General features: G+C 41.0%; 1 protein-coding gene across 1 annotated transcript in view; it reads right to left on the bottom strand.

Moving 5' to 3' along the window:
• The window catches only part of CSMD1 (CUB and Sushi multiple domains 1), a 1,583,970-nt gene that overhangs the window by 210,746 nt on the left and 1,354,321 nt on the right, over positions 1-18,903 (bottom strand). Inside the window, exon 37 of the mRNA XM_048226225.2 lies at positions 6,152-6,256. Within this exon, the coding sequence (XP_048082182.1) occupies positions 6,152-6,256 (105 nt within the window). The remainder of the gene's footprint in view (positions 1-6,151; positions 6,257-18,903) is intronic.

Below are 18,903 nucleotides of genomic sequence, written 5' to 3'. Positions count from 1 at the left end.
CCACAGATTCAAACTCCAACCTTTTTTCAGAATAAATGTATTCTAAATGTGTTACTGAAACGTTTTGGTCTTATTCTCCCCCTTCCTTTTATGTGAGGTTGTCATTGCCATCGCTTGTATGTTCCTGGTTCTGATCCATCCATGTAGTCTTCTCTGTCTGCGGGCCGGAGCCCTAGACATGGGACAATGGCTTCCACACTGGACCATGTCCATAGCTGGGCTACTATTTAAAGAAGAATAGCCTACTTTATATATTGTAAGATATCTGAAATTTATACTGCACAGTAGCTTCCCTGTCTTATTTGCCTCCTGGAGGCCAAATGTCATGTCTTACAGACTCTAGAAATATTTTGTTAACTCCACTGGGTTTCCCATAGTGAGTTTTGATAGAAAAAAACCAAAACCAAACCAAACCAAACAAACAAACAAAAACCCCAAACCAAAAATAACTCCACAAACTCCTAAGAAAAACACTGAAATAAAAAAGCTTCTACATATGCAATTATTTTGGTGCTGTTTTGCCTGAGTGCCATGCATCAGCTCTCCAGAGGCTTGCATAATTGCAGCAGCCCTGCACTGGAGGGCAAGTTCACTCATGGGCTTATCACTGCAACCTGGGACAGATGTGTTCGATGGGGTGTTGTATGGTTCACTGCAGAATTAGAAATTAAATATCTTCCAATTTAGCAAGATAGAAATACATATAAGCTGAGTCACAATAATGGTCTCATTTATACAGAAGATTTTTTTAAAGGCTCATTTATTTATTATAGAGAGAGAGAGTGAGAGAGAGTGTGCTTTTGCACGACTAGGGGGAAGGGCAGAGGGAAAGAGAATCTTTAAGCAGACTCTACCTACACCCAGTGTGGACCCTGATGCAGGGCTTGATCTCACGACCCTGAGATTATGACCTGAGCTGAAATCAAGAATCAGAATCTTAACTGACTGAGCCACTCAGGTGCCCCTTAATAGAGATTTTAATCATGAAAAATAGGATTATTAAGTAAGCACAGGTATATGTAAAAATCAGGATAAACAGTTTCTATTCAAGAAATTTCTAAATGAGGAACAGTTCTAAATTAGGTGGGCTTACTCTGGTAATAATATATTCACAATGTAAGTATATATTAAATTCTACAATTTATCTGTAAATATCTCTGAATTTTTTCATAGTTCTGTTGAATCCTATATTCCTACATTACAATTATGTGTGTGCTACATGGATGATGGACATAGATAGATAATTTCTTTTAAAAACGAGCATTCAAGAAAAGCTTCTCCATGGTTAACCTAAAAAAAAAAAAAGATTTTGGCATTTATGTATTTATCTTTGAATGAGGGGAAACCCATAAAACGATTTCCACTTTCGCACGGGATATAGAAATCTGAAAAGTACAACATTACTTTCTGTTTGACATTGAGAAAAATCTAAAAAAAAAATGAGAAAAATCTAAACTGTAAAGTCACAACTTCTCTTGAACTCACCAAAGAGATGAGGTTGCAGGTACCTAGCTAACAGCAATTTCAAAGAAGAATAAGCCCGTTCCTGGAGATACAGGACATGGAAACTATCTCTGTGACAGAATACAGGACAAAGACGACCAACACTCAGACTTAGGAAAGAACAAAACAAACCAGGTAACCTCTTGGCAAAGTACCAAAGATCAGGCTCAGGGCTCAAATAGCTCAAGGACCCAGACAGAGTGGAGTCTGCCCTTCCTTCCACAGGTGATCTAAAGAAATGTTGGGGGCACAGCAGGAGCCTGGAGGAAGCTCCCCCCCAGGCAGTGTTTCGATGGAGAGAAAGGCATGAAATATCACATGCTTCCCTGATCCCATCACTTGTGGGCAATGAAAGTCTTAAACTCCCAGGGAAGGGGCAGCATAATCTGTAACCTCCAGGGTGTAGGCAAAGAGACCCTATAGCTTGAGGAAGGGCAGATGAGAAAAGATCTGTATCCAGGTGTGGCAGGAAAACCTGCACAAGCTTATTGTCCTCTACAGATTCCAAGATTATGGTCGCCTAGCACTGGGGCCAGGCAGGAAGTTCCCCCTGAAGACTGATGACAGGTAGAATTTGAAGGCCTTGAGAGGGAGGGTGGGGATGCTGGGCACACATCACCCCCAAGTTCAGACTCTGGGGCTCTGGCGTTGGCTGGAAGAGAACGGCAGCCCAGCCCTGAGGCTGGCATGAGCCCAGCACAAAGTGACAGGTAATGACAGTCTGCTACTGGGGAGGGAGAGAGTTTCGAGGGAGATCACGCCTTCTGAAAATGTGTTTAGGGATGACTGGAAACCAAGTGGAGCACAAACAGCGAGGAAAATCTCTGGAACTCAGCACATGGTGTTGACGACTCACCACTGGGGGATTCTGGAGGGCACTGAAAGCAACCAGAGCAACAGGACTCACACCAGCTCACCCAGGGCCCAGAGGGACTCGGTAGCCTACCAGCAGTGGTGTGCCCGTTCCCAGGCATACGTATTATGAAAAGTAGCCTCCACCATTCTACTCAAGGTGTCCAGGTTTAGGAAAGCCTTTTGAGACACACACAAAAAAGGTCAGAAAAAGCAACCCTTTGTCCAGAGATAAAGACAAAGCCAGATACAGAACAGACCCCCAGGATGGAGATATTAGACAGGGATATTAAAATAACTATGAAAAATCTGTTAAAGAATCTGGGGAGACAGGTGGCACGCATGAAGAGATGGAGTAACGACTGTGGAGAGATGATAATTACAGAAAAAGTCAAATGAAAATTCTAGTGGGGGGGACCCGCAATATCAGAGATGCAGAACTCTTCTAATGGGCTCATTAGTCGATGTGACACCGCTGGGGAAGGACTCAGTGAATCTGAAGAAGGGTTAATAGCAATCAAACAAACCAGAACACAAGGAGAAAAGTGAGCACCAAGAAGTGTGAAATAATGTCACATAGTCTAACGTACATGTAATTGGAGTCCCCGAAGAAGCCAAAAGAGATGGGGAAAGTCAATATTTGGGATGGCAATGGGGCCAAGATTTGTTTGTAACTAGCAGATGTCAGAGCGTAGATCCAAGAACATCAAGAATGTCAGGAGGAATACTGAGCGTGCACATATAGTCACCCCCAGACACATCATAATTAACCTGATGAAAATAAAACATAAAAATGTTGCAGCAAGCTGGAGAAAAGGGACATACGTCTACAGATATAGGAAATAGCAGGTTTCTTCTTATCATCAACTAAGAAGTGAGAAGACAAGGGAGTGATATCTAACGTACTGAAAAGGAAGAAACTTTTAACCCAGACTTCTGTACCTGGCAAAATATCTTTCAAAAATGGGTGAAATAATGACTTCTTTTAAAAAAAAAGCAAAAGCTGGGAGAATTCGTTGTCAGCAGACCTGCACTATAAGAAAGGCAAAAGAAAGGTCCTCAGACAGAAACTTGGATTGACCCTGAGACATAAAGAGCTCCAAGGATGATAAAAGCAAAGGTAAATATATTTATTCTCCTTATTTTCTATTTCTAAAAGATCACTGTTGTACTGAAGTAGTAGAAATGTAAAAACCAAAAATAGTACAAATGTTTCGTGGGCTTTATAGCATGTAAAAATAAAATGTAAGACAACGAATAACATAAGAGATGGAAAGCAGATATTAGAAATATAGGCTTGTAAGGCTCTTTTACACAAAATGACATAATATCATTTGAAGGTAAGCTGTGCTAAAATACTGAAGATGTATTTTTCAAACTCTAGACAGATCATTACATTTTTAAAGAGTTCTATTTAATCAGCCCATTGTGGAGATAAATTGAAACAATAAAAATATTCAGTGAAACCAAAAGCTGGCAGGACATGAGGGGAGAATCAATAAAACACAAATAAGGCAAAGTTTCCAATAGGACATATGGCTTCAATCTTATTAACTCTTCTCCTACCAGTAGGCCCTGGTTTATCAATATATTGATACATATGGCTTATATGTATCAATAAACAATAGATATTCCTATATATAAAACATCCACTGCTCTTTTCGTGTTGAGTTCAAGGATAGCTGCCGCCGTATTTCCTAGGAGCAAGTTCATATGCCACATACACTTAGGGCAGATTTTGTAATTTCCTGGGTCAACCAGTATCATTATTGTCTACATACATCTTTAAAGTTTCATTATATTTATTTGTTTTGTTCTGTTTGGGCAGTTTTTCTGAAGAAAAGAGCCCAGAGCAAGGATAACAGCTGTGTCCCCCTGCGTAACTGTGTCAAACTTCCCATCCAGATAAGGGTCACGAGCAGTGTGACTACAGCCTATGTTCTTCCTGATTTAAGCACTGGGCGTACCTCCACTCTAGGGCTTTCTGAGGACAAGTGAGTAAGTAGCTGTAATGTGTGTAGAGCAGGACATGGCACAGAGTGTGTGTTTTCATCGTTTTTCTTATTATTTCATGGATATCATTTTTCGTGGCAAATCTGAATTTAGAGGCTGACAGATCGACAGTACATATTTTAAGGTAGATGGAAAAATACATCGACAGATTAAAAATATGAGACAATCTTTTAGCAGCTTAATGCAAGAGTCCTTATACTGTTTGATGTTGGCCTTAATGAGATCAATTCTACAAACCCTCTCTACGCCCTGTATTTTAAACTCTGGCTCAAGGAATTAGAACAGAGAAATGAGTGCCTCTAAATACACAGGGGGTTTGGAGGACAGGAATGACAAGGAAGGGATCAGAATGGCATTAGCATCAGAAAATAATCACTCAGAACAAAGGTTAGCAAATGAAAATGCAGCTTTATGTTTGGGCAACCAAAAAATAAATACATTAAGCAACTAAACAAGGGCGTGAATTTTTAAACAAGATTCATTTCGGTGAGAAACGTCAGTCTTTCTTTTTTAATGAAGTATATTGGTTGGGAATAAAGTAGAAAGTAGATAATTATATTGTTGCAGCTGTAATTGTACATAATAGTAACCGAGGACTAATTATTTTACTAGCACCTCTTTTTATAAGAAGTGAGTGAAAAGCCCAAATCTGCAAGATGAGTTTGAGGGAAAGACAGAAGAGCATTCATCAGTTCTAACATTGCTAAAAGTATTAGTGAATGTATTAACACTATCATAAATACGGGTGATAGTTTCCTATCTACAGATGTTCACTAAATGTATCAAAGTAGCAGATTTTTTGCAGACATTTCCTACATGAACAACATCCACAGCATCATTTTACACTGTCACCAAAGTAGTCCTATTCAAATAAACTTGCATACAAATGCCCGTAATAAGTAGGGGAATTGAACTGGAATGGGAACCAGCCTGTGGTTTGTGTCTGCTTCAGAATACTTATCATCAGCTGGAAATCTGGCCTTTCAAAAACAAGCCTGCATTTACATCTCAGCAAACTGTTTATCTCCATTCAAAAGATCACTTATTAAAGCTTATCCATGTATTTGCTTATTTGCAACTGCTTATTAAATAAGATGAATATCAACATTAAGCATTTTTAGTGCTTGAAAACACGTCCTAAAATAAACCTGACTCTCATTGGAAATTCTTATTTCATTTTTACAAGGTTTACCTGCATAATCAAATGCCAAAGAAGATTTGTGAATCTGACCTTTGTCAACCCATTTATCAGACCATGAACTCACTTGCACATTCATTTTTAAAAGGTTAGCGTCTCCTTCGCGATACCTTTTTCCAATTAAAATGAGTAATACACAAAGTGGCGAGTGCAGTGCTGCTCCGTACTAGTCCTGTGCGAACAGCCTCAGAGTCTAGAAGTGGAAAAGCCTCATGACCATGATCTGTTTGGAAATTATGATTTTCTAGGTTTCGGGATGTTAATGTGAACATTTGCTATCACTCACGAGAAAAACAGGAATCGTACACATCATTACGCTTTGTGCTTTTTAACAATTATTCCAGATACGAACATCTGCATCTATCCAATGATTCCAGATCCTAACATCTGCATGTCCTCATTCATTTGCTTTTTACAATATCTATTTCATAGAGAGAGATTTTGTATGACCACTTTCATGCAACTGCTAAAGTAGTTTTAGAACAATACTATTTTCCTAAGTAATAAGGGCATGGACTTATGTTTCCATTCAGAAAAGTACTCAGTATAACAATGGAAGCTGGATGCAGAAAGAGTTGACCTTACTTTTGTATTCCAGGTGAAAGCCAGCAGCTGCCACGCTAATATCAGACTGGAAATGCAGGTAGAGCTGGTTGGAGGTGCTGTTCAGAAGGGCTGGGACTGTGGTTCCTGCAGGAGACATGGAGTAGAACAGTAACATGACAAATGCATTCACTTTTCCCTCTATAAAATAGATGCGGGTATCTGTTTTGGTTTGCAAATCCCTATGGTCTGATCGCAGCCTATGTCATCTGCGAATTGGCTTCAGTCCTTTTGTGCTTTGAGCCTTTCTCTTGTTCTCCTACTGTAGTTACACATTTTCTCTGCTCTCCTCAAGCTGATGTGGCATCTATGGTATCAGCGTATGAACCCACAAATTCTTGTATTTTACCATGCATTGGCTTTTCACATTGCATTCTATCTTTTTAAGATTATATTTATTGATCTGGGACAGAGAAAGTGCATGCACAAGTGTGGAGAAGGGTCGGAGGGAGAGGGAGAAGCAGACTCCCCACTGAGCAGGGAGTGCCACCAGGTCGCAGGGCTAGATTCCAGGATCCTGAGGTCATGACCGGGACCTAAGGCAGATGTTTAACCTACTGAGCCATCCAGGCACCCCTCACATTGCATTCTCTCTCTCTCTCTCTCTCTTTTTAAGATTTTATTTATTCATTTGAGAGAGAGACAGACAGACAGAGAGCATGAGCAGGAGAGAGAGGCAGAGGGAGAGGGAGAGGCAGACGCCCTGTTGAGCTGGGAGCCCAGATCAGGCCTGAGCTGAAGGCAGAAGCTTAACCATCTGAGCTACCCGGACGCCCCTCACATTGCATTCTTTTAGCGACACAAACATTTTGTTTGTTTGTTTGTTTGTTTGTTTTGTTTTGACTTGAACAAAGAAGGGACAAAACTTAAACGAGCAAGTCTTATGGAAGTCATGGGGGAGGCAGTCAGCCTGGGTGGACTGATTCAATATATTATTGATAAAATAATGCTTTTGACTACGTATTCTCTCTTCCATCCTTGCGTGAACCGTGCTGGATAACGTTCCCATTGAGATCAGCGAATGATTCCAGCCTAGCACGTGTGGAAAAGAAAAAGGAAGGTTTATGACAAGTAATGCTTTCTTTACTTAAAATGTTCTGCCCTGTGTTGCGACAACCGACAAGTCAGCGGGAGATGTGTAGACGTCAAGGGCAAGAGTGACAAAGACACTGTGATACTGGAGGGGGCTGAGGAAGAGAAAAATGCCCACCAATCAGAAGTTTAAAGTATTCTGGTAGGAGCTATTACATATGGGAAATGATAAGCAACTTTAAATCCCGTTTTCTGCGAGCGCACATGCTTGCTGCTCCCCACACGGGCTCGCTCTCTCTAGTGCGTACTTAGCACTTACGAGAGTCAAGAAAACACCTGTTGTGTCCAGCTCATCAAGGTGCGAGCAAATTACTAGAGCAAGCTACGCTGAAAAGAACCCTATTGTGTAAAGAAAGAAATATTATTTTAAATAAAAGAATAAGGAGATGAATTCATAATTATCCAAGACAGATGAACATTATCGGAAAGGTAGAATCGTCCATCATCCTTCTCTTTCCACTTCAGTGATCCCAGTGCCCTCCACCAGCTTAAAGTCAAGGCTTCCGGTACAGAGTCCAGCTGGCCTCACGTCACCAGGTGTCTGAAGGCCCTTTGAAGACGTGGGCAAAGCCTAACTCATAATCCAAGCCTGTAAACGCCGGCCAGCCTCCTGCGTTCCCTGTGTCAGTCAACGCTCTTGGCATCCCCTCCTGACCCCCATCAGAGGCTCCCTTCTCTCTGTGACCTCACATTGCTCTGCCACCTGCCAACAGGCCCCACCTAGCCAGGCTCTCCCGGTCCCTTCACCACCATCACCCCAGTGCCAGCCACCAGTACCCGTGAGCTCGAGGAGAGCAACCCACTCTCGACCTGTTTTCTGAATCTACTATTGCCTTCAAACAGTTCATTCTCTATTCAGGAGTCGCAAGAAAATTTTTCTGTTTGGTTTTTTGTTTTTTTAAATGAATTTGTGATTGTTTCCTACTAAAACTTACACGGATTCTTGACCATCTTAGGATGGAATTTCAGCCTCCTTGATTTGGCCTAAAGACCTTGCATGATCTAACCATTGCCTGTATTTCCAGCCTCTTGCTGCTCTCTTTTTCCCAACTCATGTTTCCTGTTTAGGTGTCCCATAGTTGTAGCCTGAGATGCTCTTTTCCTTCTCTTCTGATCCATTTTACTTTCTTTTTATATTCAATTATAATTAACATACAGTGTTTTATTCGTTTCAGGCATACAATATAATGATTCAATACTTCTATGCATTACTCCGTGCTCCTCACAAGTGTGCTCTCAATCCCCATCATCTATTCCCTATCCCCCCACCCACCTCCCCTCTGGTGACTACCAGAGTGTTCTCTAGAGTTAACAGTCTGTTTTTTTCTTTGTCTCTCTATTTTTTTACTTTGTTCATCTGTTTTGTTTCTTAAATTCCACACATGACTGAAATTATATAGTATTTGTCTTTTTCTGACTGACTTATTTCATGTAGCATAATACCCTCTAGTTCCATCCATGTTGTTGCAAATAGCAAAATTTCATTCTTTCTTGTGGCTGAATAATATTCCATTAGATAGATGATAGATAGAGAGATAGATAGACAGATAGATGATCTATCTCCATCCTATACTTAGTTTGCTTCCATATCTCGGCTGTTGTAAGCAATGCTGCCATAAACACAGGTTGTAGAGGATGTGGAGAAAGGGGAGCCCTCTTACCCTCTTGGTGGGAATGCAAGCTGGTGCAGCCACTCTGGAAAAGAGTATGGAGGTTCCTCAAAAATTAAAAATAGAACTAACACAATCCAGTAATTATTCCTACTTATTCTTACTCCTTCAACAATCTCCCCTCCCTTCTCACACTAAGTCACTCTCTTACTCATGCAGCAAACACGTCTTCGCCAGCTTGATACACCTATCACCAGCCTCACCAGACATACCAGTTATTTCCTGGCTACATGCCAAGCAGAGCTTCCCCTGATCAACACAGAGCCTCAAAGCCTGCACTTCATTCAGTACCTGCAGATGAGAAGCAGAGTGACCCACCACACACATGAACCAGGGAGCCACAGAAGCTTCCATCAAGCATCTGCTCTGAGCCCACAGCTGTCATTGCTCTCGGCTCTTGCCTGGGCTGATGAAATGAGCATCAGTTGACCTCCCAAACCTTCATGTGCCTTCTTCCCGCACAGTCCACATTCTGCACACAAAACCGTCTTTTCACAAATGAATAATGCTTATAAATTTCATTTCCAGACATGGCTGAAAGACACATCTTTCATTGACATTTTAAAACTACTTCAACGTGCTCTGAGATCTCATCCTGTAGTGCTGGGGAAATTCAATCCCTGTCTTGACTGGGGGGCCCTTCCCTGCTCAAAGAGAGTGAACAGCCCCAACATTCAGGCCTTCTGCTCTTCATGTCACATCTGCTCATTCCCCAAGCTCACATGGTCCCTTGGATTCCAGCAGCTCTAAGGTCCAGTGCTCACCTTTGGCAGACTGCTTTCTGCCTTTCTCAGTTCATCAGGCCCCCATGCCCCACCATCCTGCCACTTCTCTGCAGCACTGGGAACGATTCCACCATGATAGGAGTCCCCGGAAGACCTCCAGGCCTCTAGAGCTTCTCACCTTCCTTCTGGTCATGTCAGCTGTTTCAACCCTGAGCCTTGCCTCCTCTCTGCTTTCAGCAGCTGCAGTTTCTGCAAGTCCAGAGCCAGGAGGGGCTTGAACAGCCATATGCATGTTCTGCCTGAGGCCAAGCCAAGTGCAAGACCAGGATCTCTCCTGGCATGGAGTCGGGAATACCAGTGGAGGGAGGCAGAAATAACACCCCAATAAAACAGCCTGTCACAAATGCAAATGAGTATGTTGACTCCATTCTGCAAATACATTAAGGACTTTTTGTCGACCTTGGATTAGCATCGAGAATCTTTCACTGGATTTACAAAGGTTCACCCTCAGATAGAGCACGCGCCATGGCATCTGGTCAATCAATATCCAAACCATTACTGGACTGTGCTGGAAGGAGGACAGTGAGAAATGGAAAGAAAAATACTGTGCACACTCCTTGTTGACTGTGTATACCCATGCACGTGGGTGGGTAAATTCTGCTGGAAGTTGGAGTCCCTGATAGATGTGGGGTCTATGCTCCAAAGCACCTTCCTGGCTGTCAAGAGAGTCTGGCTCTGAGAGGTGAAGTCTTTTCAGGCCGGAAGCATGAGTGCACAATTCACTCTAAGAACACTGCAATGGTGTGTTGAAGGATAAACACTTAGAAGATGTCTGAAGGTTTAACCCAGGTGTTGTTTGACCTTTGTTTGAGACAGATAGGCAGACACATAAATTGTTTTTAAACCGTAAGCCTATCCCTGCCGGTTAGCACCAATGTGTAAAGACAGACTATTGTTGAAACTACCTAGTAACTAATAGAGTACAGATAGGGGGTGTTGCACCGAGAGTACCCTAGACTATTTCCAAAAGGAGAAGTAATTTTTTTGAGGAACACTGGCTTCCCTATCCCCAAAGAGGGCAAGCGCAGGGTCTCTGACAGGAACTTAGGAGGAGGAGGGAGGAAGGCCAGGAAGTGCAGGGAAAGTCCACTGCACCCACTAGTTGGCCCAACTCAAGAGACATCCACCAAAAGCACCGATTTTCACCCACTTCTGTTCATTGTGTATGATGTTTGCTGTCTTCTCACTCTGGTATTATTTTTGTAATTAAAAAACATTTTTTCAGTGGTTTTCCAACTTTCTAAAATGTTAATGCCAGTGTAGTTAACACACAGTGTTACACTAGTTTCAGGGGTACAAGACAGTGACTCAACAATCCCGTACCTTACTCAGCGCTCAACACAACAAAGGTTTTAGGATACGTTCTGTCCACACAAGCACTATTGTTGTAGATTTAGATAATGTTTGCAGACCGAATAATGTTACAATAGATCTAACTCGTCTAACCAAATCCGCTCTCATGATAGCATCTGCATTACTCGTTGCCTGGCTTTACCTGTAATTCTGGGTAATCAACGACTTTCGTTGCATTACTCTGTTCCATTAATTAAAACTCTTTTAATGCAGCACTGCCCTTCCTCGCTTCCCACCCATCAATCTTCTACCAAAGACTAGAAAACAACACAGCTACCATGTCCTCCATAAACAGCATCCTGGCCACTCGCGTCTGTAGTGACACAGCTTTTCTCTGAATGCACACGTAGGACAACACTCTCTACAGCACTTCCTGCTCGGTTCCATGGCGCTCTTTGGAAGATGAGACCCTAACTTACACTTTTGAAAATCTGTTTCACAGCCTCCGTTCCTCACGTCTGCATATACGGGGATCCAGTGCACACTGTTGGACTTTTTTGTCTGTTCATCTTCAGTGGACCAGGTTACAGTGGGGTCAGAAAACCCACGTCCACCCCTGACTCTGACACATATTAGCTCTGTCACTGAAAACATTTTAACATGTTCCAATTCTAGAAAGTGAAGAAGATATTAAGCCCCATACCTGTGAGTAATACATGATTGTGTATGGGACAATGCTTTGCGAATCACGTTCCTTCTAAACGTTATTGCTAATTGCAGCAATTCATGAACGACATCCTGTTTGTACCTCTATCATGAGAGATAATCACTTGCTCTTCTGCAGAAGCTGCTGGATCTTGACGCCTCAGGTGACACACAGCACACACAGGTGCCAATTAGCCAGAGAGGCCTGGGAGCATGCTGTGCAGGGAACACCTGACCCCAGCTGGAGAGAGGGCATGTCGCACCTGCCCCGCGGTGAGCTGCCCCTGGGGCTCCTCTTGCGGTGGGCCAGCAGAAGAAGGTATTCCCACCACACAAAATGCAGCTGGGAGACTTTTTTAAAGTGCTGCCACAGGCAGTATATTTTTGATCACATTGTTTTACCATGACCTAGATAGAGCAACACTTAACAAAGAAAACAGAAGGGATATTGTTGCCCGTACGGATCCTACCATCAGCACAGATATTTACTTCCCCTTAATACTGACTGTCAGCTACAAATTGGTATGAACTTTGATCCATTCTATTCATTTATAATTTATAACCAAATAATTTTAGATGGCTTACAACATAAGCCCTACATATACAGGGTTGTTCAAACAGAAATAAAAAATCTAAAAAACTTGAATTTATTCAAGAAGTCAGTCCATTGTTTTTCCTGAATTATGTACCTCTAACAACTTCTCATGCTTGTTTGTACTCAACCATTAGCTTTTAAAATGGGTTCAATATTATTTTATAGATATTTTTAAAGGTACCACAGAAAAAAAAAGTTTAAATACTGATTACGTTTTTTAAAATATCCAAATTTTATGGCTGATTTGTCATTTTTCCATATAAAGTTTTGAAAAATCTCCTGTTAAAACATTTCAAATCATTTCTACCTTTAAAAAGGCGCAAATATAGTACAAAAGCTCCCACATACTCACTCTCTCTCTACATATTACACAATAATTGTGTCTATCTCTACCTCTAATTCATATGTGTGCATATGTAAAATTATTTTATCCTAAACCATTTATGAGCAGGTTGCAAATATGATGGCCCATTTCTTGTAAAAATTCAGTGAGCGTTCCTTACAACGCATCATTGCAAATTCCAAAAAACTAACATAGATGCCACAGTTTATGATACGTAACTGCAACACACAGATCTCATTTGATTTCCAAGAAACTCCACTAATGGCTCTCACAGCGAAGAATTCTGTCCGTGATCACTCAACGCATTCAATCTTCGATTCCCTTCATTTTCCTCCATCAGGAAGAGTTTCTTAGTCTTTCCGATGCCTTCCTCAACTTGATACTTTTGAAAAATACAAGCACTTTTCTTCGTGTGTGGAGTATTTTTCAACATGAGTTTGACAGTCTTCGCGATTATATTCAGCCCATGCCTGCATTTTTGGCTAGAATCTCAAAAGGTGATTCTGCATTCCTGCTGGGTTGTCCCATCGGCTCCACGCTTGCTCTTGGGGGTGTGAGCGAGCTGGCTTGTTCAGGCTGCACAGGCTGATTCAGGGCACGTCCTCCCAACCCTGCATACAGTGGCATCAAGTTGGCTGTTAAATCAGCCAAAGCCGGAGTGTTTACACCACTGCGACTGCAACCTCACAACCAATCGAGCCCTTTGGTTTGTCTGTTTAGACAGCTGGTTATCAGTTAATCAAGTGCATACCTTGTCGCGTTATTGGCGACCTTCACATTAATGCTTGGAGAAGGTGGCATCTGCCAGGCTCCTCCCCCCAAAGTTACTACTTTCCTGCTTTTGATGAATACGGATCAGGTGGGGAGAAACACGGAGACTGAGAACGGGCTGTTTCGCGTCGGAATTCTCCCCATCAGTTTTAGCAGCCGTCGACGTTTCAGCCTGAATTGTTTAGTATTGTAACAGTTGCCAAATGATGATTCTCTAATTCCACCTTCCTTCTAGATTTATCAGTTCGCATTCTGCAAGGGAAATCACTTTTTCATTCATTTCATTTATGCATGTATCCTCTTATACCTGGATGGATTCATAGATTTCTATTTTATACAGAGTGGTTCATTGTGTATTTTTTTTTTCTTCCTACCAGAGCCTTGAGAAATGAGTCTTCGTTTCTCCAAGAACACTGGTTTTTCTATGGAAAAAATGGTATTACATAGATATTTAGAAGCCCAGATTGGGTACAAAAGGGGTTCATTTCTGCTGGGGTGTTGTTTTATATCTGTCAAAAGACGGAGGTAAGAAATATGCACACACACACACACACACACACACACACACACACACACATTTTTTTTTTTCATCTATACATATTAAAACCACAACTTCACACTGGCACTTCTAATTCAAATCCAATTAGCTTTCCTCATTTCCATTTTTCTAACTCTTCCTCAAACACTGAGAAACCTGGTTTGCATGATTCTCAATAGGACTTATATCCTCAACTCCCATGTATGTCCCCAGTCTTCAAAATTACCAGCTACCAGCTTGCTCAGCCACTCTGTGTGTGGTCCCTGACTATCCCAAACACATCCAACAAGCATATGGGTAAAGAACGTCCGCCAAAATGGAATCTTAAAATTCATGCCATCCCTCACAAAATTAACTTCAACTATGAAGACACTGTGCTGTGTCCACTGGGTATGAAACCATTCACCCTTCATAGCCTCAGGAATCTGTCTGCTAGTGAATAAAGAGAAAATCCATGGCCAGAAGTAAAATGAAGCTCTGCTTGTTAAATCTGCACAAATGCCACATAACCCTCCAAAGAAAAGGGAGCTGGGCTTCTGATAACCTGTGTTGGTTAAGCATGAGGGTCGAGGCCAAGGTTTGCCTTGGGACTCATACAATGCAGCATGCATGTAGAAAGAGAGAGATGGAGAGACACAGAGGGCTAGAAACCAAAACCCAAGATAATTTACCCCAAAGCTTGCAAGGGCAAAGATGGAAGACCCCTCAGATACTTGGTCTCAGCCAAAACACAAAGAAGGAAAGAGACAGATAGGCCTTGCTTGTCCATGAGGAGGGAGATGAGTCAAAAGAGACTAGTGCCGATGATTGTAATGGCACTCCTTTCTGCAGCAGGGGGCTCGTTAGGTTCTCGACCCCAAGAATGAGAGGCTCCTGCCATAAGAAAAGCCATTGCTCTTCCCTTGGGCAAGGGAAAGTAAAATAAAAGTAAAATAACAGAGAAACCAGAAGGTTCCATATAGAACTACGTGAGAGGTACAGGATTTAAAACACTCCCTTCTCTGTTGTCTCTGTATTACATAAAATATTATGCAGTTGTCCCCCTTTACCCACAGGGGATATATTCTAAGACCCCCCGGTGAATGCTTGAAACCACAGATATACCAAACCCTATATATGCTGTATGTGTTTCCTTATACACACACACACCCATGATAAAGTGTAATGTATAAATTAGGCACAGTAAGAGTTGAACAACAACTAATAATACAATAGAGTATTTATAAGAGGCACCATAATAAAAGTACTATGAATGTGGTCTCTCTGTCTCCAAATATGTTACTGTCTTGTCCCCACCCTTCTTGTGATAGTGTGAGATGATAAAATGCCTCTGGGACTGGATGAAGGGGGGTGAGTGACCGAGGCACGTGATATAGCATTAGGCTCCCACTGACCTTCAGACAATGTGTCAGAAGGAGGACCATCTGCTTCCAGACCACGGTTTTTGTGGGTAATTGAGACCACGGAAAAGCACAACTACAAGTAAGAGGGAACTATGCGGACTACTATACGAATATGTAGAGTATGACTTAGGAATTTTCTGGATTATTTTTTCAATGGGGCATATACATGAATCAGGAATTATTTTTTCAGTTGAACATACCCTTGATATTCACAATGGCTACAACTGTAAAAAATGCCACATTTGTGAACGTAGCTGTCGCTCATGTTTTTTCCCATAGTCTGCGTATGTATCAAAGGCTCAAAATAGCCCCGAGGAGGACGATGTGGTTGACTAGGCTCACTCACAGAAACCCGATATTGTCTCGGGGGTGGCAAAGTCTTAGAAACACTGCAAAGCACCCACACATCAAACATCTTCAGAAAACATACAAACCTTTGACTACTGAACTACAAAATGTAAGTGGTCTGTTTAACTTCAGAAAAAAGTATGTTTGCAATATTGTAATATTATAATTGATTCATATAGGGAACAATACTGTCCATTTTTTTAATGAAATCTGTTTTAAGTATAAAGAAATTCAACCTAAGTGCATGGGAAAGCATATTGTCAGCCACTCTTTTTTTTTTAATATTTTATTTATTTATTTGACAGAGATAGAGACAGCCAGCGAGAGAGGGAACACAAGCAGGGGGAGTGGGAGAGGAAGAAGCAGGTTCATAGTGGAGGAGCCTGATGTGGGGCTCGATCCCATAACGCCGGGATCACGCCCTGAGCCGAAGGCAGACGCTTAACCGCTGTGCCACCCAGGTGCCCCTGTCAGCCACTCTTTTAATTCGGTAGAAGATAGTCTATGAAACAACTTATCATGTTGTTAGATCAAATTAGATTATTTTAAATTAGATTTATATCTTCACCTGTTATTTATTAATGACTTTTTTCTTGATCACATTACTTGCTCACCAATGTTTTTATTTAATTTAGTATTAGTTTTCTTAAAAGTTCACATCTTTGCATTTTTGCTCAGAAAGTTGATAGCAACAAATAGCAAGTTCCATAATTATTTTTATCAGAGGAATTTCTTAATCCAAACCTTGATACATGAAGTATCCTTATTTCCATTGTGGAAAAGAACATAGGCTACACATTTTATGATTATCTTAGAGATGTTTTAGTCTCAGATACCTCTGTGTCATCACTCCTAATATAAATAACCACTTAAGCCAACTTCTATCATAAAACATTATGATCAAAATCAAATATTATGCAACCAGAGAACGTTATCAAACTTGCACATCATCTATATTCTCTTAAGATTTTACTAAGTAGTTTTTTTTTTTTTGAATTCCTTATATATGTGACATCTCAGGAATCTAAAGAATCAAAATGGTGGTGTACGCTCTGCTCACACTGATAATATGGGGTTGTGAGTCGTGAAGGATTCGTTTGCTCTTTGCTCCTGGGGTCTGGAGAGTCATCTCTTAACCCTTGGACTATTTGGAGCAATAGGAACGTCCTTGTTACTCATGATGGACTCCTTAAACCACACCTGAGTTTACGGTAACTATGATTGTGATTATGTTGATGATAAATCACAGTGGTGGCTGTGGGAAGGCCAACCGTGTACTTAGAGGCTTGGGGTTTAGAGCCGGATGGTATCAGCCTGACCTCCCAACCTTTGAGAGAGGAAGGAGCTGAAGATTGAGCTCAACCTATTAGCAAGTGGCTGAATTAATCATGCCTACATCATGAAAACCCAGTGAAAACTCTGGACAGCAAAGCTCAGGCGAGCTTCTTGGCTGGTGATACACGTGTTCCTAGAAAGTGACACGTGTGAGGACACGGAAGCCTCATGCTCGACAACCTCCCAGACGATGCTCTATGAGTCGCTTCATTTGGCTGTTCCTGATCTGATTACTTTATAATACACTGTATTCATAAGCATATTGCTTCCTCATGTTCTGTGCATTATACTAGAGAATTATTCAAACTAGGATAAATCCCCAATTGTTGTCAGGTGGTCAAAGCGTGAGCAGCTTAGGGACATTGAGTTTGGGACTGGCATCGGGAGTTGGAAAACCATGCACTTGTGATGAGCCCCGGGAATCATATGGAAGTGTTGAATCACTAAATTGTACACCTGAAACTAACATCACACTGTATGTTACCTAACTGAAAGTTAAACAAAAACTTTAAAAAATTAAAAATATAGCTAAGATACATTTATCTAGAGACATCGTTTACTATTAAAAGTGAACCCAGTTTTGACTTAGAAATGCATCTTGATTTCTATAGTTTCAATTCTACCAATTGACTTAATAAATTTAAATTTGTACACATGAAATAACAGAAAAAAAAAGAAAAAAAATATTTTTTCTTCTGGCTAATTCCAAAAACTCAAAAAAGAAAGATGGCTGTCTATTCGTCATCACCTATGTAGGCAATGTGTTTCCTTCTTTTATTATTATTACTTTTACTGTTTTTTAATAAGTCATTCCTGCTAACGTTGGTCAATCAATCATGCAACTGTCTTCCGTGTGCTGTTCTCTGTCAGTAATGGTATGTTTGTGTGTAACCGTGTTCAGTAACACCCTCGTGCCTGAGAAAACCAGGTGGAAAAATTAGCTCAACCTGACACCCTTCTCTTTGAAAAGTCAACCTATTCCTAATATTAACTGAGAAATATAAAATCACACATCTGAAGCTAAGTTCGCATTGAGTCGTTACTCAACAGAAGGTTTAACGCAGGCTGATGTATATTAATTGATAAAAATATATCTGAACAATGAAATTTGAACTTCAGATAAAAAATGGTAAAGCACATACTTTGTAAGCAAGTTTTATTTGAGAAAAGTATAAGGAAAACAAAATACATTTAGGGTACTGGACTCTATTGGAAAACATCCATGTATAAGTGGACCCGTGTGGTTCAAACCCACATTGTTCAAGGGTCATCTGTGTAACAGATGCAGGCTCTGAACCAGATGGTTCCATTGCCTGGGGCATTTCTTCTCCCTTTGATTTATCTGCCTATATTTTGCCAATCTGTTGAGATATTTTACTTTTTCCCACATATGTTATAATATCAGTTAAGTTATATATATATTTTTTAATTTTTCTATCAAATCCTAGAAAAATAACACTTTTGACCTCCTTTAACACCTACCTGGAGTGCGGCATATTTGCCAAAAGTTATAGATATTATTAGTTTACATTATTATTATTTTTATAGATTGTTTAAATATATTTTATTATAATTATTATTGTGCCTTGCTGTCTGCATACAGATTTTAAATCGTGTTGTTGCTGTTGCTATTTTTAATGTCAGAGACTTTCTTTTTTATTCCTAAGAACAAATAGGGTCCTTGATATATGGAGTAGGTACTTCAAGCAATCACATGCTAAGCTGAACTGTGACAAGGGCTATGTGGGGAGGGGAGTAAGCGGGTGTTTACGGTGGAGACAGTGTTTGAGATGAAGACTGCCGGACCGGAGGGGGTGGTGGGAGATGAGAGTCCCCAAAAATAAAAAATACCAAGA

Source organism: Ursus arctos, unplaced genomic scaffold (assembly GCF_023065955.2).
Source record: "Ursus arctos isolate Adak ecotype North America unplaced genomic scaffold, UrsArc2.0 scaffold_27, whole genome shotgun sequence".
Taxonomy (NCBI): Eukaryota; Metazoa; Chordata; class Mammalia; order Carnivora; family Ursidae; genus Ursus; species Ursus arctos.
The sequence above is the reverse complement of the archived record's forward strand: the minus strand, read 5'-3'. Positions and strand labels throughout refer to the sequence as shown.